General features: G+C 46.2%; 1 protein-coding gene across 10 annotated transcripts in view; it reads right to left on the bottom strand.

Annotated features, from left to right (window-relative positions):
* Nucleotides 1-24,454, bottom strand: part of LRRC7 (leucine rich repeat containing 7) — a 368,695-nt gene that overhangs the window by 140,566 nt on the left and 203,675 nt on the right. For all 10 annotated transcript variants that reach the window (XM_075320319.1, XM_075320326.1, XM_075320325.1 and 7 more), the window contains one exon: nt 3,680-3,882. In XM_075320319.1, the coding sequence (XP_075176434.1) occupies nt 3,680-3,882 (203 nt within the window). The remainder of the gene's footprint in view (nt 1-3,679; nt 3,883-24,454) is intronic.

A 24,454-nucleotide genomic window follows, 5' to 3' on the forward strand; every position in this document is an offset into this window, starting at 1 on the left:
AAGGTTCCTGTTGTTATTGTGCCCCATGTGAGACCAAAATAAAGACTTTTATAAAGTCTTATCTTTTTGTATAGCAATCTTTTTTTATAGTCACGGGGGCGGGCTTTCTGGCGTCCGTTATTCTCCCTCCTGGTCCTTTATGCCGTCCCCCATCGCTCCTTTCCATACCTGATGACGCCGCCCAGTGCTCCAGCGGTCCCCGCGCATGCCCAGTGCCAGTCTCACGGGACCGAGCACTGAGCACTGTGTGACCGCGGGTGATGTGTTGTGCGGGCAAGAGATTATGGGCGGGTACTTGCTGATAAAATCTCAGCGCCGCCCATAATCTCTTGCCTGCGCAACGCGTCACCAGCGGTCACACTGTGCTCAGTGCTCGGTCCCGTGAGACTGGCACCGGGCATGCGCGGGGACCGCTGGAGCACTGGGCGGCGTCATCAGGTATGGAAAGGAGCGATGGGGGACGGCATAAAGGACCAGAAGGGAGAATAACGGACGCCAGAAAGCCCACCCCCGTGACTATAAAAAAAAGATTGCTATACAAAAAGGTAAGACTTTAAAAAGTCTTTATTTTGGTCTCACATGGGGCACAATAACAACAGGAACTTTGCTAGAATGCAGCACAGGAGCTGCAGAGGGGGAATCTTTTAGGTTTTGGGCGAAATTTCTGCTGACAGGTTCCCTTTAAGTATTTCATTCCACATGTGTTAATTCATAGTTTTGATGCCTTCAATGTGAATGTAAAATTTTCAGAGTCATGAAAATAAAGACAACCCTTTGATTGAGAAGGTGTGTCCAAACTTTTGGTCTGTACTGTATATATTTTAATTTTGGGATCTGCACGAGTGCACGTACCCATTTTTAAACAGTTCAAAGAAGTAGACAATCCCTTTAACATCTGCCATTTTTCATAGGAATCTCTGCTGAACAATGCATTTGGTGCATATTGAAATATTTTTAAGCCATAATGTCAAAAATTAAGAATTGAAACACTTTGCACCCAATGGGAGCCAGAATCTGAGCTGAGGCATTGATAATAGTAAATTTGCTCTAACATTTTGATAAAACAGATAAATCCACAAAAAAAATCAGTTTGAAGCAGTCATTGCATGAATCTAGACCAGAATGGACCATGAGTTATAGCTAGGTTTTCCTAAACACATGTACAGTACAGACCAAAAGTTTGGACACACCTTCTCATCTCTAGAACAACTGTTAAGAGGAGACTTTGTGCAGCAGCCTTCATGGTAAAATAGCTGCTAGGAAACCACTGCTGAGGACAGGAAACAAGCAGAAGAGACTTGTTTGGGCTAAAGAATGGAATGGACATTAGACCAGTGGAAATCTGTGCTTTGGTCTGATGACTCCAGATTTGAGATCTTTGGATCCAACCACCGTGTCTTTGTAGAAAAGGTGAACGGATGGACTCTACATGGCTGGTTCCCCCCGTGAAGCATGGAGGAGGAGGTGTAATGGTGTGGGGGGTGCTTTGCTGGTGACACTATTGGGGATTTATTCAAAATTGAAGGCATACAGAACCAGCATGGCTACCACAGCATCTTGCAGCGGCATGCTATTCCATACGGTTTGCGTTTAGTTGGACCATCATTTATTTTTCAACAGGACAATGACCCCAAACACACCTCCAGGCTGTGTAAGGGCTATTTGACCAAGAAGGAGAGTGATGGGGTGCTACGCCAGATGACCTGGCCTCCACAGTCACCAGACCTCGAGATGGTTTGGGGTGAGCTGGGCCGCAGATTGAAGGCAAAAGGGCCAACAAGTACTAAGCATCTCTGGGAACTCCTTCAAGACTGTTGGAAAACCATTTTGGGTGACTACCTCTTGAAGCTCATCAAGAGAATGCCAAGAGTGTGCAAAGCAGTAATCAAAGCAAAAGGTGGCTACTTTGAAGAACCTAGAATATAAGACATATTTTCAGTTGTTTCACACTTTTTTAAGTATTTCATTCCACATGTTTTAATTCATAGTTTTGATGCCTTCAATGTGAATCTACAATTTTCAGAGTCCTGAAAATAAAGAAAACTCTTTGAATGAGAAGGTGTGTCCAAACTTTTGGTCTGTACTGTATATATTGGCCAAAGCAGAGTGGCTTGTTGGCTCCTAGGGAAAATGGAACACCGGCTCTAACCTTGGTAGTCGGAAAGTTACCATCCAGGCTTCTTAATCATGAAAGCTTAAAGGAAGCAAGTCCGAGTGATGCCAATACTTCCTTAAATTTAGTCTGAATTGCAGAGCCTAAAGTCTACACAGGGTACCTGCAACATGGAGCCACCACAGTACAGTGTCCATACAGCAGTGAAGGCCAAATATTAAAGCAACAGATTAGCCGTGGCACATACTTAATCTAAAGCATTGTCCGCACAATCCATTATTACCAAATCAAAAATGAGTCAGCTACAGTTCCCGGTATTACCACACACCTCAGACTGCGCAGCTCTCCAGTCTCCACCTCTAACAGGAGTGATAAATAAAAGCAGGCAATCAGGAGCCACTCACATGTCTCCCTGTGTCATTATGTACTACGTGGCTACTAAATTGCCAGCCATTTATAATCAAGCTTAACCTCCACAAATCTGCCATGATGGACCTCCAGACACCCTGTATTTATAGGATCATACTCCCGAGGAGCCTTGTATAAGAAGTTCTCCAATCTGCATGGCCATCATAGATCTGCTCCAGAGATCTCCGATCTGTGGCTCTCTAGTTGTTGAAGGACTACAATATTTTTTCTTTAAAGACCAAGATTAGAAATTCCAAATTAATATGATGGATGAAAAGTTCACTCGATAATTATATATTTAAAGTTGAAGGCTACAAATATTGAATATGACGCAGCCAACATCTGAGACATCAGTTTCCATCATTTCAAGTCAATTATTTTGACCTCCTTTTCATGGAGGTCTAGAGAACACCGTTTCTCCTTGTGGAGACTAATAGGCTACTGCTCCCTGGAGATAAAAAAGTAAGCACCTTCGCTCCTCCAGGAAAAACAAAGCAATGTCCACCTTAGGCTAGGGCCACACGAGCGTATGGCATCTGATGTGAGAGCATCGGATGTGATATACTAATGACACTCGCCTCCCGCGTGACCCAAGGGTCATGCAATCCTGCGTTCAGATCACAGCTGCAGAGGAGAGGCAGGGATTATTGTCAGCTGATGCGATTATCGCACTGCACTCCGGGGTCATCCAAGTGCAGTCCGATGTTTCACTTGCACCCATAGGCTTGTATGGGTACAAGTGAACAGTTACTTGCAGCATGCTGCGATTGTTTTCTCAGTCCGATTAGGGGGAAGAAAAAAAAAACCACAGATTGGAACGGCCTCATAGAGTAACATTGGTCTTTTGGATTTTTTTATCGCATTCCACTAGTCCAATTTTACTCACCGTGTGTCCTAGCGCTAATGGAGGCATCTACCCTGTAGCTCAATGTGTTATCTTTTTATGACTATGGATAAGAGCATGACCAGCTTCTCTGGACTGACAGGTCAGCGTCTTTTTTGGTAGGAGAGTAGCCACCTCCAATAAGTGACACTACAAAAAGGTTTTTTTCTTCCCCTTTGGTGGGAGAGACCATTTTAATTATTGGTTGGGCAAAAACTTGGCCACGTAATTGATCTACAAGTATGTCTGGAAGAAAGGACGGAATTATTTATTACCTTGGGTAATTCTTCAATTTGATTGGCATCCAGGTAAAGTTCTTCCAATGTTCTTTCAAAGCTGAACACCTCCTTTGGCACCTGCTGTAGGCTGCAGTGGGAGTAATCCAGAACCGATATTATCTCCTCTTCTCCTCGAAAACATCTGCACGGGACGAGCCGCCCGATGATCTTCCTCTTGGTCGTCATCTCCAGGCACTGTACTGAAAAGCAAACAAATAAAAATGTTACTTTTTGCTTCTGTTCCATACATGGTACAGGGTGGCTTTATTGTCTTCTAATAGTTGATATTTATAGTATATTGGATGTACCACACACTACATGTCACTGATGGTCACATGTAATTTCAGCCTGGATGCTGTGGATGGCAGATGCCTCGGTGGATCATGCAATTATCGGGGGTGCAGACGTGGCACATCCACCCTCCTGCATATCTATGCAGGCTGAGCAGAAGACCTTTGTCACATCAACACACTCTTCTTGCATAATGATGGAGAAAACATTACTCAGCCATGGTGTGTAAGCCTATAACACTGCATAACACAACAGGTGAATGTGCTAATTTTGCTACCGTAAAAAATATCGCGTTGCACTGGCAGCAATGTTAATCAATGAGGCAGTGCTGATCTGCAATTAGTTTTCCTCAACTGTTTTCGGCCTGAGGAAAAAAATCTCAGCATCCTGTGTATGGCCGCCGTGTAAAACGGCTGAGGCTCGCCAATGCAAATCTATTTTTATAATATGAACATCCCCTTTAAAAACCAGTTAAAGCGTATGGCTTTACATTAATAAATAGCTATCCTTCAAAGAAACAGAGGGTTCCGAGTCTGAAACTTCCAGATCTATGCCAGCATCAATGAGTTGTCCGAAACGTGTTTTGATATCAATATCATCAATATTAGATTGGTGGGGGTCTGACACATGACTCCCCCACGGCTCTTCTGTTCGCTGTTTGTTGGACTTACACAGTGTATGGAGCTGGAAAACCATAGCAAAGAACATTATGTAGTGCCTTTACTCAGCGCCGATTGAAGTGAATGGGATCTGAGCTGCAGTACTGAAATCGGCCATTACATGGTGTACAGAGCTGTGAGGAGCTGCAGTACTGAGAATGGCCACTACATGGTGTATGGAGCTGTGAGGAGCTGCAGTACTGAGAACGGCCACTACACAGTGTATGGAGCTGTGAGGAGCTGCAGTACTGAGAACGGCCACTACACAGTGTATGGAGCTGTGAGGAGCTGCAGTACTGAGAACGACCACTACACGGTGTATGGAGCTGTGAGGAGCTGCAGTACTGAGAACGGCCACTACACAGTGTATGGAGCTGTGAGGAGCTGCAGTACTGAGAACGGCCACTACACGGTGTATGGAGCTGTGAGGAGCTGCAGTACTGAGAACGGCCACTACACAGTGTATGGAGCTGTGAGGAGCTGCAGTACTGAGAACGGCCACTACAAGGTGTATGGAGCTGTGAGGAGCTGCAGTACTGAGAACGGCCACTACACGGTGTATGGAGCTGTGAGGAGCTGCAGTACTGAGAACGGCCACTACATGGTGTATGGAGCTGTGAGGAGCTGCAGTACTGAAATCGGCCATTACATGGTGTATGGAGCTGTAAGGAGCTGCAGTACTGAGAACGGCCACTACACGGTGTATGAGCTGTGAGGAGCTGCAGTACTGAGAACGGCCACTACATGGTGTATGGAGCTGTGAGGAGCTGCAGTACTGAGAACAACCACTACACGGTGTATGGAGCTGTGAGGAGCTGCAGTACTGAGAATGGCCACTACACGGTGTATGGAGCTGTGAGGAGCTGCAGTACTGAGAACGGCCACTACAAGGTGTATGGAGCTGTGAGGAGCTGCAGTACTGAGAATGGCCACTACACGGTGCACAGAGCTGTGAGGAGCTGCAGTACTGAGAATGGCCACTACACGGTGTATGGAGCTGTGAGGAGCTGCAGTACTGAAATCGGCCATAACATGGTGTACAGAGCTGTAAGGAGCTGCAGTACTGAGAACGGCCACTACATGGTGTATGGAGCTGTGAGGAGCTGCAGTACTGAGAGCGGCCACTACACGGTGTATGGAGCTGTGAGGAGCTGCAGTACTGAAATCGGCCATAACATGGTGTACAGAGCTGTAAGGAGCTGCAGTACTGAGAACGGCCACTACACTGTGTATGAGCTGTGAGGAGCTGCAGTACTGAGAACGGCCACTACACGGTGTATGGAGCTGTGAGGAGCTGCAGTACTGAGAACGGCCACTACACGGTGTATGGAGCTGTGAGGAGCTGCAGTACTGAGAACGGCCACTACAGGGTGTATGGAGCTGTGAGGAGCTGCAGTACTGAGAACGGCCAGTACATGGTGTATGGAGCTGTGAGGAGCTGCAGTACTGAGAACGGCCACTACACCGTGTATGGAGCTGTGAGGAGCTGCAGTACTGAGAACCGCCACTACACAGTGTATGGAGCTGTGAGGAGCTGCAGTACTGAGAACGGCCACTACAAGGTGTATGGAGCTGTGAGGAGCTGCAGTACTGAGAATGGCCACTACACGGTGTATGGAGCTGTGAGGAGCTGCAGTACTGAGAACGGCCACTACATGGTGTATGGAGCTGTGAGGAGCTGCAGTACTGAGAATGGCCACTACACGGTGTATGGAGCTGTGAGGAGCTGCAGTACTGAGAACGGCCACTACACAGTGTATGGAGCAGTGAGGACCTGCAGTACTGCGAATGGCCACTACACGGTGCACAGAGCTGTGAGGAGCTGCAGTACTGAGAACGGCCACTACATGGTGTATGGAGCTGTGAGGAGGTGCAGTACTGAGAACGGCCACTACATGGTGTATGGAGCTGTGAGGAGCTGCAGTACTGAGAACCGCCACTAGACGGTGTACGGAGCTGTGAGGAGCTGCAGTACTGAAAATGGCCACTACATGGTGTATGGAGCTATGAGGAGTTGCAGTACTGAGAACCGCCACTAGACGACGTACGGAGCTGTGAGGAGCTGCAATACTGAGAACGGTCACTACACAGTGTACGGAGCTGTGCTGTCCGGACTCCTTATACCAGGGGTGGGGAACCTTTTTGCTGCCAGGGGCCATTTGGAAATTTCTGCCAACCTTCGGGGGCCGCACAAAATTATCAATGTGAAAATGAACCAACTATATTTGGTCAAACAGTTAATTAACTCACCCCTATTGTGGTGGCCGGAGCGGCTTCTCTTTGGTGCAGCTGTGATGTTCGGTGATACTTATGTTGCTTCTATCTTTTCCAGGTTTGTCTCGGTCTGGAGCGCAGGCAACTCTTTGTGATAATAAGATTGGTAGACTATATACATCACACAACAGACACAGGGACTGGAGTATATAAATCACAGGACACATACATCACTGAAGGGGCTGTTGGCATATACATCACATAGGAGACGCAGGGACTGCTGTATATACATCACATAGGAGACGCTGGGTCTGCTGTATATACATCACATAGGAGACGCTGGGACTGCTGTATATACATCACAAGAGACACCTACATCACAGAAGACACTGGGGGCACATACATCACAAAAGGGGCTGGGGACATTTATATGCTCCCTCCTGTGATGTATATGCTTTCAGCCCCTCCTGTGAGGTATATGCCCCCAGCCCCTCCTGAGAGGTATATACCCCCAGCCCCTCCTGTGATATGTACAGCCCCAGCATCTCCAATGTGATGTATATACCCGAGTGTGTGATGTATATATCACAGGAGGGGTTGGGGCATACACATCACAGGAGACACTGAGGCATATCCATGACAGGAGGGGCTGGGAGCATATACATAACAGGAGATGCTGGGGAACACACATTACTAGGTCACAGGGAGGCATAAGCATTGCTGTGGGGCACACACATCACTAGGGCGGCACAGAGAGCACTAGGGGGGGCACAGGCATCACTAAGGGGGGGCACACAGACATCACTAAGGGGGGCACAGAGACATCACTAAGGGGGGCACAGAGACATCACTAAGGGGGGGCACAGAGACATCACTAAGGGGGGGCACACAGACATCACTAAGGGGGGGCACACAGACATCACTAAGGGGGGGGCACACAGACATCACTAAGGGGGGGTACACAGACATCACTAAGGGGGGGGGGCACACAGACATCACTAAGGGGGGGGCACACAGACATCACTAAGGAGGGGGAAGGGGCACACAGACATCACTAGGAGGAGACTGGGAGGCACAGACATCACTAAGGAGGGGGGCACACAGACATCACTAAGGAGGGGGAAGGGGCACACAGACATCACTAGGAGGAGACTGGGAGGCACAGACAGAACTTGCAGAGCACAGACTTCACTAGGGGGTACACTGCACTTGGGGTGGGAAGGAGCACTGGAGAGAACTCAACAGTGGGGGTGATCCACATCGCTGGGGAGTCTGCACACAGCACTGCAGGGGGCACGCTGCACCGGACAAGGGGCAGAGAGCGGGCAGCACACAGCACGTGGAGCTGCACGCTGCTCCGGAGAAGGGGCAGAAAGCGGGCGGCACACAGCGCCGGGGAGCGGCAGCACACAGGACGTGGAGCTGCACGCTGCACCGGAGAAGGGGCAGAGAGCGGGCAGCACACAGCACGTGGAGCTGCACCGGAGAAGGGGCAGGGAGCGACAGCACTGATTGAGGCACGCTGCATGGGAGAAGGGGTGTAGAGCGGGCGGCACAATGCAGGAAACGATGAAGCTGCTGTGGGACTAAACCCGCCCACAAAGTCTGTGCTGAGCATGCTGGCACCTGCCAGGAAAAGAGCTCATTGGTTCGCGCTAGCAGCGCCTGTGAAGCCTTAAAGGGCCGGCGCCCGATAAGATCACAGCAGTGGCCGGAGCACTGCCACCCCCGGGAATCTGCCCAGGGGCCGCACAAAAGGTCTTGGCGGGCCGCATGCGGCCCGCGGGCCAGAGGTTCCCCACCCCTGCCTTATACCGTGTACATGCAGAGGTGGAGAGACCTAAATACAGTTGATACAGAGTGTGTCGGACCCCCGCCGATCTGATATTAATGCCCTATCATAAAGACAGGTCATCAATTTATAAGTCCTCGACACCCCATTTAAAGCCATGTTCACACTTGCGTATAGCGTTGCATTGCCGCTTCTGTCAAGGCTTAATCCCACCTCCCAGTATAGAGTTATAATACCTAAAACTTAACCTTTAAACCCCAACAATATAATATAAATGATTCCCAGTCTGAGTCTATAATGCCCATTGGTGGCATTTAGATCTCCTGAATGATGGATCTGGAGATCCAATATGATCCTACAGACAAATCCCTGATACGCGGAACAATACAGATCCCTCCGCCATCCAGTGTGCGCTAACGCTAATTGGGACTATTAATATTTCTTTTCTAATTATTGTGAAAGTGCAGGAGTGCTTATATAACTCTGTATTAGCTGAGAAGGATATGGACAGGATTTACTAAGGGGATGTCTAATTCACAGGCATTTTGTTGTTTTGGGGGGAGGAGTGTGTTATTTGCTCAGTGCCGCTAGTCTTCATTAGTGATTGTTCTTCTCGTCTGACATTTCTCACCCGACCTTCTAAACTATGACTAATTACAGCAAATCATCGCCAGAGCTAAAGAAGCCTGAAAACTGTGATTAGAGCCAGAATAAACTGCATCAAATGAAGCCAAAAGAGCGAGGTCAGACGGGGACATCAGTGAATGCCGCATCAGCTGCCTCAACTTTACTGCCAAGTTTCAAAAGGTTCAAAATGGCCGAAACAGTCCAACGAAGGTCATCACCTAACTTTTATATTCCGGAATGTCCAGTCATCACACCAGCTTCCTACAGTCCTCCCACCTCTGGAGTAAGCTCCCACCAGCTCCCCACAGTCCTCCCACCTCTGGTGTAAGTGAAGCGCCCCTGAGGCTTTAGTCGCCACAGAGGGACTGCAACTCAGCCAGAGGTGCGATATTCCATCTCGGGTAAGGAGGAGGTCCACACCGGTTCACATAGAAGCTCCAGGCTCAGAAACACCTCATCAGATATGGCAGAGGGCGTGATTATTTATACCTGAAGCCAGGCTGGGGGGGGTGGAGTCATAGGATTGGGAACACAATAGTACAAGTGGGAACACAATGTGAACTGGGGAGAGAGAAAGAGGAACAGAGGAGGAGCTAAGACCCGCGGCCTGGAGCAGGTACCGCTCGGCCCGGGGACCGACAGAAGGGGTGCTAGAGCCCACGGGAATTAACCTTCCGTGGCCTTGTTCCACACATAATCTACAGGTGGAAGGACTTGGTTGCAACTCGGGAATTGGTCCCTAGTCTAGAGGAGAAGAACCTGCGGTTCTTGTAAGTACCTCCTAACTAGAGGCAGCGCCCAATACATCAATGTCTGATGCTTCAAGGAGCCTTGTACATGATAATGTCCAACCCAGAGACTCATCGACCCCTAATCATGGGGGTCGGATATGAACTACCTCCTAGTGGCATCTGCAAGAGAAGTCTCTTCTAGATAGTGCCAGGTAGCACAAAAAGCAGCACCATGGGGCGGACACTGCAAACATCACTACGGGGCAGACACTGCAAACATCCCCACGGGGCGGACACTGTAAACAGCCCCACGGGGCGGACACTGTAAACAGCCCCACGGAGCAGACACTGCAAACAGCACTACGGGGCGGACTCTGCAAACAGCCCCACGGGACGAACACTGCAAACAGCCCCATGGGGTGGACACCGCAAACAGCGCTACGGGGCAGACACTGCAAACAGCCCCACGGGACGAACACTGCAAACAGCCCCATGGGGTGGACACCGCAAACAGCGCTACGGGGCAGACACTGTAAACAGCTCCATGGGGCAGACACTGCAAACAGCCCCACGGGGCAGACACTGCAAACAGCACTACGGGGCAGACACTGCAAACAGCCCCACGGGGCAGACACTACAAACAGTACCATGGAGCGGGCACCGAAAACAGCGCTATGGGGCGGACCCTGCAAACAGCCCCACCGGGTGGACACTGCAAACTATCCCACGGGGTAGACACTGCAAACATCACTACGGGGCAGACACTACAAACAGCGCTATAGGGCAGACACTGCAAACATCACTACAGGGCGGACACTGCAAGCAGCGCAACGGAGTGGACACTGCAAACAGCGCAACAGAGTGGACACTGCAAACAGCGCAACAGAGTGGACACTGCAAACAGCGCAACAGAGTGGACACTGCAAACCGCTATAGGGCAGACACTGCAAACAGCGCTATAGGGCAGACACTGCAAACAGCGCAACGGAGTGGACACTGCAAACAGTGCTATGGGGCAGACACTGCAAACACCACTACAGGGCGGGGACACTGCAAACAGCCCTACGAGTCGTTGTGGAGGTCGTAGTAAGGAGATTGCTGTCGGTGGGAAAAACAAAATAATAATCTTGTCTTTCTGACAAATTTTAATGGCTAATACAAATTAATAAGTTATGTCAACATTGTAGCTTTTGAGACTCCTCAGGTCTCCTCGTCAGGCATGCTTGTAGTAGTGGGAGTCGTATGACAGCAGCGGAAGAGCCACAGTTGGACCATTGATTGCCATTAGTCATGGCGGGATCCTGATCACCTGCACATTGCTTTATGTCTCTGCATCACTTTCTATGGAGCGCACCATGACATTCTTAAGGGCCAGATGCTGAATGGGAGTATACATTTACTGCATTCATCTCACCTGAAGCAATTATGGCGGCGTCTTAAGAGCCCCTCTCTCCTCATTGTAAAGCTCTTGGAGTAGATGTTACAAATTAGCATGACAGGATTGCAATCTCTCCCTAAGACATGATGTAGGACTAATCATAGACACTTCACCTAATGAAAATCGCCCCGGAGCATTGATGTGAACTCCGTGTACCTGTCGCAGCGCACAATGATGTCCCCGGTGACAAGTCGCAGGATAATTGCATGACTCAAATACTGTAAGGAAATCACAGGGACGATGTGAATGGAGCAGGTGCATGATCTATACTTACTATGGGAAGTTAAAAAGCATTGTGCTCCATAATGTCATCTCGGCAATGAGTAAATCCCTTAACCCATTACTCCCCTGCTCCAACTCTAAAAAGGAGAATGAAGGTGGTTAGCAGCTGAGACTGGCCACCTCTGATAGACTGCGGAGGTGGCCGGTATCCTAGGCAACGAACAGTAAATAGAATGAAAAAATCCTTCTGTTCTTAAGAATGGGGAGGATTTTTAATAAGAGGTATATCGCAAACTTCCTTGTTTTTACAAGTACTTTGTACCCATGTAATAAGATGAGACAATCCCTTTAATTCCAGCTTTGAATATTTCTGATCGCTGCTATCATTCAGGGCCTCCCTGGTTTCCGGTTGGCCTTTTCCCTTGTGGAGTCTCATGGCAGCGCACATTGGGTGCTCAGTAATGTGATGGCTGCGGTTATCCAGCCTTTACTGATTAGTTTAGTTTACCCATTTAAGTATCACTGTCTTTTTCCACGTCATCACACTCGAAGAAGCTGCGTGAAACGCGCGTCGGAGTGTGAGGAGGAGTAGTGTGATACAACCACCATTGCTCCTGGTCTGTATTTTTTTCTTCATGATCTAGTGTTTATAGGTACATCCAAATCCTATACTTTCCTACACCTCTTATATATTTATATATATTTATATTATATTTATAGTACCACTGGTTATTCTATAATGATGACAGTTCTGTCTACTTTATCCTAAACCCTATTAATTTACTCCTTCTACTTGCAATGGCTGCCTGTTTCTACATGTATTTTAATTCTTTTTAGGCCATGTACACAATGTGGGGGTTTTTTTTATGTGGTTTTTGGTGCAGTTTTGTCACAAATCTGCATGCCTATCCTTATTGCTTATTTTTTCCTTGCAGGTTTGGTGCTGAAAATAATCTGCAGCCTGTCAATTCTTGGTGAGTTTTTGCCTGCGTTTTTCAGCCCTTACACCCATTGACTTCATCATGAAAAATACATGGAAAAACATGCAAAAAACGCGGCCAAAATGCAAATTTCTGAACCAAATGCCCTTAGGTCATGTGCTTACGTTGCGTAATTACATGCTTTTACGCTGCGTTCTGCACCGAGACATAAAAGCATGCGTCCTGCGTCCCCAGCATAATCTATATAGAGTGTGCAAATTCCATCCGCACGTTGCTTTTTTAGAACGCAGCGTTTGGCATGCTGCCAAATCGCTGTGTTCTAAAAAGTAACATGTCAATTGTTTTGTGCGTTCTCTGTCTATGGGAGAGGCAGCATCCAGAACACACAAATTCTGCAGGAATTCTGCAGCCACCAAACTTTCAGAACGCAGCTTTTCAGCTTCTGAATCGCACAAGCAGTGACTTTACGCTGCGGTGCAGAACGCACTTACGTGCGCACATAGCCTTAAGGCCCCGTCACACACAGAGATAAATCTTTGGCAGATCTGTGGTTGCAGTGAAATCATGGACATATTGTTCCATTTGTACACAACCACAAATCTGGCACTGATTGACCACAATTTCACTGCAACCACAGATCTGCCGCAGATTTATCTCTGTGTGTGACAGGGCCTTTAGGGTATGTTTCCACGTTGTAGTTTTGTGTTCACCCTGTGGCCACAAAAACACAGCGTGTGGCCACAAAAACACATCAAAAAACGCATTTTTGGTGCGGTGTTTTTATCACTAATGGGTGAACAACACAGGGAAAAACACAAAAAGAAGTGACATGTTGCAGTTTTGTTGTCATCAGAGAACTGCAGCCCAAAAAATAAGCAACGTGTCCACAGCAAAACTGAAATCTCATAGACTTTGCTGGGGAAGGAAAAGCATGCAGTGTATAATGACATAAAGTCACTACAAACTGCCCCAAAAACGCATCAAAAACTGCAGCGTGCGCATGGGGCCTTATATAGTATTTATTGATCTTATACATTTTTCCATGGGCAGCTTAGTTACATTGTATCCTGTTGTTCTTCAATATCCTGGATTTAACTAATGTTTTGAACAGTCACTTTGTAACCAGTAAAGTATTTTTGTTTTATTTTATAATCTCTAATTACTTTTTTTCGGATTTTGGATAGTCGCTTTTTTTAGTTAGTAATTGGCGATAGGGACTAAGGGGACTAAGGGGGTACTTTACACGTTGCGACATTGCTAGCATCGGCTAGTGATGTCCAGTGCGATAGCACCCGCCCCCGTCGTATGTGCGATATTGTGTGATAGCTGCCGTGGCGAACATTATCGCTACGGTAGCTTCACACGCACATACCTAGTCGACGACGTCGCGGTGAGTGCCGAACAATCCCTCCTTCAAGGGGGAGGTGCGTTCGGCGTCACAGCGACGTCACTAAGCGGCCGGCCAATAGAAGCGGAGGGGCGGAGATGAGCGGCCGTAACATCCTGCCCACCTCCTTCCTTCCGCATTGCCGGTGGAGGCAGGTAAGGAGATGTTTGTCGTTCTTGCGGCTTCACGCACAGCGATGTGTGGTGCTGCAGGAACGACAAACAACAGCAGCAGCTGGAGCGACATTATGGAAATGAACGACGTGACACAGATCAGCGATTTTTGACTGTGTTGCGCTCGTTCATCGTCGCTCCTAGGGTTTACACATTGCGATGTCGTTACTGGCGCCGGATGTGCGTCACTAACGACGTGACCCCAACGATATCTCAGTAGCGATGTCGCAACGTGTAAAGTACCCCTAAGAGCAAGTGACCAATTCACCTGCAGCGCCACCACAGGACTGAAAAAAGTATTGCACAGTAAGAGGTATAATCAGTGGGCTGTGCCTATGAAGCGTGAACGTGTTGGGTTTTCCGGAGCTCCAGCTAATTAAGGTTGTTTTATATAGGCCTCATTAACTCAGAATTTCTCCATTAGAGGACGGCTTCGGCAGACTTACCCTTTAATTTGCACTAGTTTTATAAATGGTCCTGGGCTGTGTTTACCAGAATTCTGAGTAGGACATTTCTCCTCCGCGGCCCCCGGCTGTTATCATTATTTAGAAGGTGTAAATCCGGCTCCCGCGTTATTCGGGCATCATTCAGGAAGGGATAATGTATAGTTTTATGTGTATTAGTGTTTCCTTTGTTTGCATCGCAGCCTTCACAAATAATAATAAACTGTGTAAAGGCTTTTTAAATTATTGTGCGCTGACATGTTTACTGTCCCGGAGATGCCGCTATTTAATGCGCGGAGAGGAGAGGATCTTGTTACAGCAAAGTTTTACTGTGTATCCATACATCAACTTTACAGCTCAGAAAAGGCGAATACTCTGCCGCCACGGAAATGAAACAAAGCCAGGCAAAATAAATTCATGGGAAACTTTATGCCGTGCCTTCCTTCAGCTTGGTAAATTGTGCACATAGCAGTGCCGGCTGTATGAGATGTGTCGAAGCGGAGTCTGGTACATAATTAGTGGCAATGCCATTATTTCTTGTAAATATGTAGAAAAATTCCCAAAAAGTAGCACTGTCACTCATGCTAGATGTTAAGGCTATGTGCACACTAGAAAATGGACTATTCTTAAGAAAAATCCGTACCCTCTGGCAGAATACCGCACCCGCGTTTTTGCCGCGTTTTTTCCTGCGAGTTGGTCCCTGCGCTGTTTTTACCATTATCTATGGCAAAAACCACAGGTACCTGCAGAAAAGAAGTGACATGCACATTTATTCCACAGCAGAAATTCCGCAGGTAAATCCGCAGGTATGAAAAAAAGCGCAGTGTGCGCACAGCATTTTTTTTTATACCTATAGGTTTTGCTGAGGAATGACTGGAGAAATGTTAGACATGTTTTCTGCAGCAAATCCGCGGTAAATCCGCAGCGTGCACACATGGCCTTATAAAACCAGAATTTGCACAGTTAAATAAATGTATTAATTTGTTTGTGCCAAAACTTTGTAAAAAAAAAAGTGCAAATATTTGTTGTATTTTGGGGCAGACCTGAGTGCACTTTGATTTTCCAAATTTTGTTTTAGACCAACTTTTTAGATACTTTTTATACCTAATTTTAATAAGGTGGAGTTAAACAGAGAGAAGGGACGTGGGTTAAAAGAAAAGGGTAATGGCTTCAGATGCATTACCATGCTCCAAACTAGATGAAAAATAGGTGCAAAAATGTGTCACAAAGTAAGCTAAACAAGAGGTGGTGTAATATTAGATAAAAGTGCAACCAATTTAGGCTATGTGCGCACGCTGCAGATTTTACTGCGTATTTGCTGCAGAAAATGTGTCTAACGTTTCTGCAGTCATTCCCCAGCAAAACCTATAGGTATAAAAAAAAAATGCTGTGCGCACACTGCGTTTTTTTTTATACCTGCGGATTTACCCGTGGAATTTCCGATGCGGAATTAATGTGCATGTCACTTCTTTTCCGCAGGTACCTGCGGTTTTTGCCATAGATAATAGTAAAAATCTGCAGGGACCAACCTGGGGAAAAACCGTGGCAAATCTGCACCAAACCGCGGCAAAACCGCATGCGGATTTTGTTGCGGTTTTGGTGTGTTTTTTGCGGGATTCTTTCGGGGGTCCGTTTTTTCCTTAAGAAAAAGTCAATGTCTAGTGCGCACATGGCCTTACACAGGACTGCAAGTAAACCATTCAGGGTCATAGTAAAAAGAGTGTCTCTACACTTAGGCTATGTCCGCACGTTGCGTCGGAGTACCTGCAGTTTATTCTGCACGTTTTCCTTCCCTTGGTTTTTGACCAAATGGCTTTTGACCATTTTTTAGCGCTAAAAACGCATGCGTTTTTACCGCGTTTTTAGTGCGTTTTTACCGCATTTTTAGTGCGTTTTTAGCGCTTTTTACCTGCGTTTTCACCTGCGTTTCTGCAGATGCGTTTTTGAGATCAAGACACTGAGAAATAAAGTTGAATAAGTCAAAAAGAATGAAAAAAGATTAAAAAAGTATAAAATTAACTTTTAATAAAACTATATGGGAAATTATCATTTGTAATGAGAAAATAGTGGTTATGCACATTTTATCAGAAAAATAGGTGAAGTTTCTAATTTTTTAACATTTAAATTTTCGGTTATTGTGTGTGTGTAAAGGAACATTAGAACCCATTAAATTTTGTCCAGAAAAGCATGCGTTTTTGGAGCCAAAAACGCAGTGGAAAAGCAGGTAAAAAGCATGATAAACGTAGGAATTGTGATTTTGGTTGCGTTTTGCCATTTCTCATTGACTCCAATGTTAAGGAAACGCTGCAGAAATGGCAAAAACAACTGACATGCTGCTTCTTTTTCAGCATGGTTTTTGACCACAAATATGCAAATTAAACGCTGCTGAAAAAAAGCAAAGTGCAGACAGGATTTCTGCTTTTCCCATAGACTTTGCTGGCAATCAAAAACGCATGCATTTTAGCGCAAAAACGCTGCTGCTAAAAACGCTGCAGAAACGCGGAAAAAACCGCAACGTGCGAACATAGCCTTAGGGAGTCCCGACATGTCCATGCAGGGCTGGGCTGGCAATTCTGGCACATGCTAGATGGGCCGGTTTGGCAGGGGGCTGCATGGCCCACTATGCTTTCAACAGTATCCACATACTCATAATGCTGGTAACCACTGTAGTAGAGAGGACATTACAATTAGTTCCCAGGAAAGCTCCAGTCTAAACAAACTATCAATCGCCCAACCAACGAGCAAAACGGTGCGGTCTGCACAGAAGATCATCGCTCTCAGCACCTGTCTAAAAGGACCTGTGCTGCCGAGAATAATGGCAGCGTATATGTACCGAACGATTTATGACAGGATATTAAATAACCACCGGTTGGTAAATATTTACCCATCATAAGAAGACACAAACACGTCTGGTGTAAATGCACCCATAGAGCAGATAATATTTATGGATTTTAGATGCAGAAACATTTTAAATTTCAGTTTAGAAAATCCATAGAAAATACGCGACAAGTGAACCTAGATTCTTCAATGAGCTTAGATCAAGTTCGTATGTTACGTATTTGGAGCAGATTTTCTAGGCAGATTTGAATCCCGGCATAATATATTACCAGCTAAGAAGATGAGATTTCACCAAATCTTACTTATACAAAGTGTTTTATTTTGTAAGTAAATTGAACTCTGGTGCAGATTTTTAAATCCATCAATTATACAGATTCAGGGTGGATTTCACCTTTTGCAATGAAAATGGCGAATCTGCACCAAATCCACAGCGAAATACGTAGCAATACCAGCAGTCAAATGTGCATGCACCTGCTGATTTGACTGCAGAAAAGCTGCGGAAAAATATTCACCAAAGATCCGTGTGAACGTAGCCATACAATTCTAGATATCATTTCACTGTCAGACATATGAGACTGTATGAAAAGGAAAATATAATTTTACTGCAGCTTTGGAAGTGATTGGAGGATAAAACCCAGGATCAGCACAGGATCAGTAATGTATGTACACAGTGACAGCACCAGCAGAATAGTGAGTGCAGCTCTGGAGTATAATACAGGAGGTAACTCAGGATCAGTACAGGATCAGTAATGTAATGTATGTACACAGTGACAGCACCAGCAGAATAGTGAGTGCAGCTCTGGAGTATAATACAGGATGTAACTCAGGATCAGTACAGGATCAGTAATGTAATGTATGTACACAATGACTGCACCAGCAAAATAGCGAGTGCAGCTCTGGAGTATAATACAGGATCAGTAATGTAATGTATGTACACAGTGACTGCACCAGCAGAATAGTGAGTGCAGCTCTGGAGTATAATACAGGATCAGTAATGTAATGTATGTACACAGTGACTACATCAGCACAATAGTGAGTACAGCTCTGGAGTATAATACAGGAGGTAACTCAGAATCAGTACAGGATCAGTAATGTAATGTATGTACACAGTGACTGCACCAGCAGAATAGTGAGTGCAGCTCTGGAGTATAATACAGGGGGTAACACAGGACAAGTAATGTAATGTATGTACACAGCGACTGCACCAGCAGAATAGTGAGTGCAGCTCTGGAGTATAATACAGGATCAGTACAGGATCAGTAATGTAATGTATGTACACAGTGACTGCACCAGCAGAATAGTGAGTGCAGCTCTGGAGTATAATACAGGATGTAACTCAGAATAAGTACAGGATAAGATAACACTTGCAAAGTATTTGGAAACATAGATGATTAGTCAGGCTATGGAATACAATGGGTGCAGGTCCCACAGGGGTACAGGTGAATGCAATATTTGCATATAGCTATGCCCCCAATGTTATGGCTCGCTCACCGTGTACAGCATCTGATGAGTCTCTCATGTGAGCGTGAGTTGAGTGTCATTCACTGTGACCTGATTCTTTCACATGTGAGAATCGGATCCCAGGTGCGGAGAAGATGGAGAGATTAATTTCTCCACCTTCTCTCGTCTGTCTCAGTGTATATTGGGCTGCACTCAGATGATCAGCGCAGTCCGATGTTTCACACTCCTCCATTGACCTGTGATATACGCTGCCGCTCACAGCATGCAGCGATTTTTATTTGTTTTCTCATGCTGACTTGGAATGAAAAAAAATGCAAGTCGACACCACCGCATAGTATAACATTAGAGCGAGTGCCTACCAGTAAAACATCGCATAGCACTCGGCCAAGTTGTGCGGTACCTATACGCTAGTGTGAGCGAACCCCTACTGATGGGCTCTCGCCACCCCAATCCGGCACTGAAGGGTTCATATATATTATTTAGCCCAATCCACCAAGATCGATCACACAAACTTACTGAATATTTTACAAAAGTAATCTAAGGAATACTGGAAAACTCTAATGTTTCCCTTGAAATCTGGGGTAAGAGAGCGTTGTATTCATGAAGAATAGCAGCATTGATTCATTGCTGTAGGATTGACAGATTTGCAGTGAAACCCATTTGAGCAGCGAGGCCTCGGCAGAGATCAAACTGGGACAAGCCTCTCTCCATTCAACGCCGACCTATCATCGGGCGCCACTCTTTAATATGACAGCGCTATTACAGTGATCGATATGCTGTATTATTTGTTTCCCTCTGTGCTATGCTCATTTTAGATAATACCTTTTTAGATTCGGTACCTGTGCCGTACTAGAAGCAGACGTCGCTGCTATCGAAGATTTAAAGGGGAATTCAATATTACCTGATGGCACCAAGAACCATCTTAAAGGTAATGTGTCATGTACTTATCTTTTAATAATAACTAATTATAATTTTATTTCTGCAGCACTTTACAATTCGGAGACAGATGAACAGGAGGGAGCAGATTCTGATTAAAATTTAGAAAGAAGGAAAAGGGGAGAGTTACATTAGTGCGTTAGGGTGATCGACCTGTCTAAAGGGACGTGAAAGCACGATTCAAAATGTGGGGCATAGCCATTAATCGGATCATCTAAGGTAGTGCATTCCAGAACAGTGGGGCAGCACGAGAGAAGTCTTGGAGATGGAGGTGCGACGTTCGGATTATAGAGGATGTGAGTCTGAGATCAGTTACAGAATGGAGAGCACAGGTAAGATGAGAGACAGAGATGAGATGTTGGGCAGTGCAGAACTGCGGAGATCTTTGTGGGTGAGATATGTACGTTTATATTGTATCCTGTAGCAGATGGGTAACCAGTGCAATGACTGGCATGAGGTGGAGGCATTGGTGAAGTGCTGGACAATAATATGACCCTGGCTGCCCCATTTGAGGAGAAAGTTTGGTTAGAGGGAGACAGATCAATAGAGAATGGCAGTAGCCCAGATGAGAATGAATAAGAGTGACAGTGAGTTTTTGCAATATCAAAGTTATAATGGTTGAATTCTAGAGATGTTTTTAAGATGCCGGTAACAAAATCAAGTGAGTGATCGAATATAGGGAATAAAGGAGAGTTCTATCAATTGTAACCCCATATACCGAGCGCCCCGTTGGTAAGTTATGGTTAAACCACCCAAAGCAATTATGTTCCGCCCTGAACCCCTCAGGGCACTACTAGGTACTGTATCCTGACTAAGATGCAGGGCCTACCCCTAGGGACCTGGAAGACCAGTGCCGGTACCAACAAAACACATATCATCCCCAGTTTCTTACTCCCCATTAGGGATGACTGACTAGTCCGGGACCCAATGGATGGCCGCTCAGAGGTGGAGCCAGTCCAGTCCACTAGAAGGCAGCCCGGTGGGAGGGGACAAACAGACACAAACAGACACTGAGACGGGGAGTCCAGTATTGACAGTTGAAGGGGACGGACATGTAACAGTGTCCTAGGGAGCAATGGAGAGTGGTTGCCACGGAGGGTACAGCCAGGTACCCCTTGAACCAGAGCACAGACGGGGCACAGGGCCCTAGGTCAGACGGCAGCTTCAGGCAACCTGACAAACACATGCACAGTGAGGGGACCTTCACGGACCTCACTGACCCAAGAATCCAGGGGCACCAGCAGTAAAGATTGAGCCAGGGAGCGGACCGGAACACCAACCATACAGGGTTCGCACTGCCCGCCGTATGGACGAGAGACTGCCGACAGACAGTAAGGGACCCGCTCCAAGCTACGGGATCCCACCAACCAGTGAGAGGTGACGGGGAAAGAGACTACCAGGTCACCACACTGGCACTGGGACAAAAGGGACCAGGGGTCTGAACCAGCCATCCTCAGTGCTTGAACTCAACATCACCGTGAGTAAAACAGAAGTTGCACTCCATCCCCACCATGTGGTCTCCCTTCTTTCTGCGCCGGATCCCACCATTCACTCCCTGGGGCCCGGCCCTACTTGCGGAGGGCCTAACACCAGGCTGCCACCACCATCAGCCCCAGAGGTAACAGACTGTGCAGCGGTGGTTCCATCACCATAACCGCAGCCCGCCAGTGTCGTCATGATACAAACAAACTCTTTCAATTCCCCTGTATATATTCCCCATTAAAAGCATCCCCAGGGTCACGGAACCGGGCATGGGCCATTACACAACTGTGACACAGCATCCCCTTACATATACGGCCCGGGACCTAGTACCCCATACCCTGGGCGACACAATTATGATATCAGGTATTGGTAATTTAGAACAGGAGAAGACATGAGAAACTCAGTCTTTGAGAGATTCGGTTTCAGAAGAAGGACATGATGTTGGAGACAGCAGACAGACAATCCCTAGTATTTTGTATTAATTGGGGGTGATTTCAGGAGAAGAGGTAAAGTCTCAATAATTAAATTCAATCTGTACAAGAGAAAAAAAAGGGTTTTTTTGTATGTTGCAGCATATTATAATTTTAAGAGCTTTTGTATGTCGACTATATGGAAGGTACACACCACTATCTATAGAGCCAATACAGTAAGGTGGAGAAGGGTGTTTGTGCTTTAGGGCTGTTGAAATGAATGAGCGCTAATGAATAAAGATGTGTCCGTAGACTGATACAGTCCATAAGAGGTGATGGAATCCAACCCCACTAAGCTCTATAGAACACATAGGGAGAACACACACAAGGGAAAGTAAACAAATAACGTATCTCCAGATGACTCAGGGAGAGGAACAGCAACAACAAAGTTTCTCCAGATGAATACAAGCCGGCTGCTTGCACTCAAGACTTGTAAAGGGTTGTTAAACCTATCCACCAGCGGGGAGCAAGGGGGAATGAGAGTATTTAAAGCCACAAAGGAAAGTGCTGATGATTAATAACTGAAACGGTGAGGAAATCCACAGGCTCATAAAGAGAAAGGGATTAACCCAAACCAAGGTATTAGGCTATGTGCGCACTTTCCGTTTTCACCTGCGTTTCAGGTGCGTTTAGGGTCCGTTTTGAACTGCAGCGTTTTTGTGCCCAAATGCATGCGTTTTGGTTTTCCGTTAAAGACAATGAGAATTCATGATTTCTTGTCCGCACTTTGCGTTTCAAAACGCATCTCAAAATTTGCATAAGTTTGGTCAAAAACCATGCGTTCAGAAAAGGACCCTGTCAATTGTTTTTGCCATTTGTGGTGCGTTTTGTTAACATTGAAGTCAATGAGAAGTAGCAAAACGCAGGTAAAATCAAAATTTAAGCGTTTTACCTGCTTTTTCAGTGCAGAAAACATGCATTTTGGACATCAAAATAATGATTTGTTATGTCCCTTTACACACACACATAGTCCGACAATTAATTTTAAGAATAATATGCATTTATTGCTATTTTATCGATAAAATGTATATTACCGCTATAATTTTATTAAATATATCTTTTTCCATTTTTTTTCCCCATTAATATTGATTTTTCCATTTTTTTCTCTTTTTTTCATTCTGTTTGACTGTTTAAACTTTATTTAGTAGTGTCTTGATGTTCAAAACGCATCTGTCAAAACGCAAGGGAAAAAGCATGCAAAAAGCGCTGAAAACGCATCAAAAAGCGGTAAATACGCATGCGTTTTCAGCGCTAAATTTCTGGAAAAGGCAACTTTGGCTAAATCAATTAAGGCTAAAACATGCGTTTACATCTGCATGTAGGACGACGCAAAGTGCGCACATAGCCTAAGGGCTATACGCCGCAGATGGCCTCCTTCTCAGGTCAGAGTCAGGGTGCCCACTGTCTCTCTGTTGCCCAAGGCTCACTCTGCGGGTACAGTTCCACCTCGGCGCCGTTTTCAGCATTTCGCTCAATCCTCCGCTGTGTTATGAGTGGCAGTGCAGGCGCCAGAGTCTAAAGGGGGCTTTACACGGTAGCGATATCACTAGCAATTTCTAGCGATAGCGACCGTGTAAGTACCCGCCCCGTCGCGCATGCGATTGTTTGTGATCGCTGCCGTAGCGAACATTATCGCTACGCAGCGTCACACATACTTACCTGGTCATCGTCGTCGCTGTGACTGCCGAACAATCCCTCCTTCAAGGGGGAGGGACGTTCGGCATCACAGCGACGTCACCGCAATGTCACTAAGCGGCCGGCCAATCAAAGCAGAGGGGCGGAGAGGAGCAGGACGTAACATCCCGCCCACCTCCTTACTTCCGCATTGCGGCAGGTAAGGCTGGTTTCACACTACGTCTTTTTAACATCCGTTGAAAACGTTATTTTAGCGGAAGTACGGATCCAGTGCAAATGCGTTTTCATTTCAATGCATTTGCAATGGACTCGCGTTAACATCCGTTCACCTGCGTTTGCGTGCGTTATAGTGAGAATCCAGTTACATAGTTACATAGTTACTTAGGTTGAAAAAAGACCTAGGTCCATCTAGTTCAACCTTCCTCCACCAGTTGTACATTTAGTCACTAAGTCATTTATAACCAACAATGTTTTGTGTACTGAGGAAATCATCCAGCCCTTTTTTAAAAGCTGTTATAGTATCTGCCATTACTACCTCTTGTGGTAGGGCATTCCACAGTCTGACCGCTCTAACTGTAAAGAACCCTTTCCTATTTTGGTGTCGGAATCGCTTTTCTTCCACTCGCAGTGAGTGCCCCCTGGTCCTCAGTATTGTTTTCGGAAGAAATAAGTTATGTGCCAGTCCTTTATATTGACCACACATGTATTTATACATATAAATGAGATCTCCTCTGAGACGTCTTTTTTCTAAGCTAAACATATCTAACTTTTTCAATCTGCCATCATATGGGAGGCCTTCCATTCCTTGTAATAGTCTAGTTGCCCGCCTTTGAACTGACTCTAACTTCTGAATGTCCTTTTTAAAATGTGGAGCCCAAAACTGGATCCCGTATTCCAGATGTGGCCTTACAAGTGATTTATAGATGGGTAACAATACGTTGGGATCACGGGATCTAATCTCTCTTTTTATACACCCTAGAATCTTGTTTGCTTTAGCAGCTGCTGCCTGACATTGAGTGCTGCTGCTCAGCT

The sequence above is a fragment of the Anomaloglossus baeobatrachus genome, chromosome 8 (genome assembly GCF_048569485.1).
Source record: "Anomaloglossus baeobatrachus isolate aAnoBae1 chromosome 8, aAnoBae1.hap1, whole genome shotgun sequence".
Lineage (NCBI taxonomy): Eukaryota > Metazoa > Chordata > Amphibia > Anura > Aromobatidae > Anomaloglossus > Anomaloglossus baeobatrachus.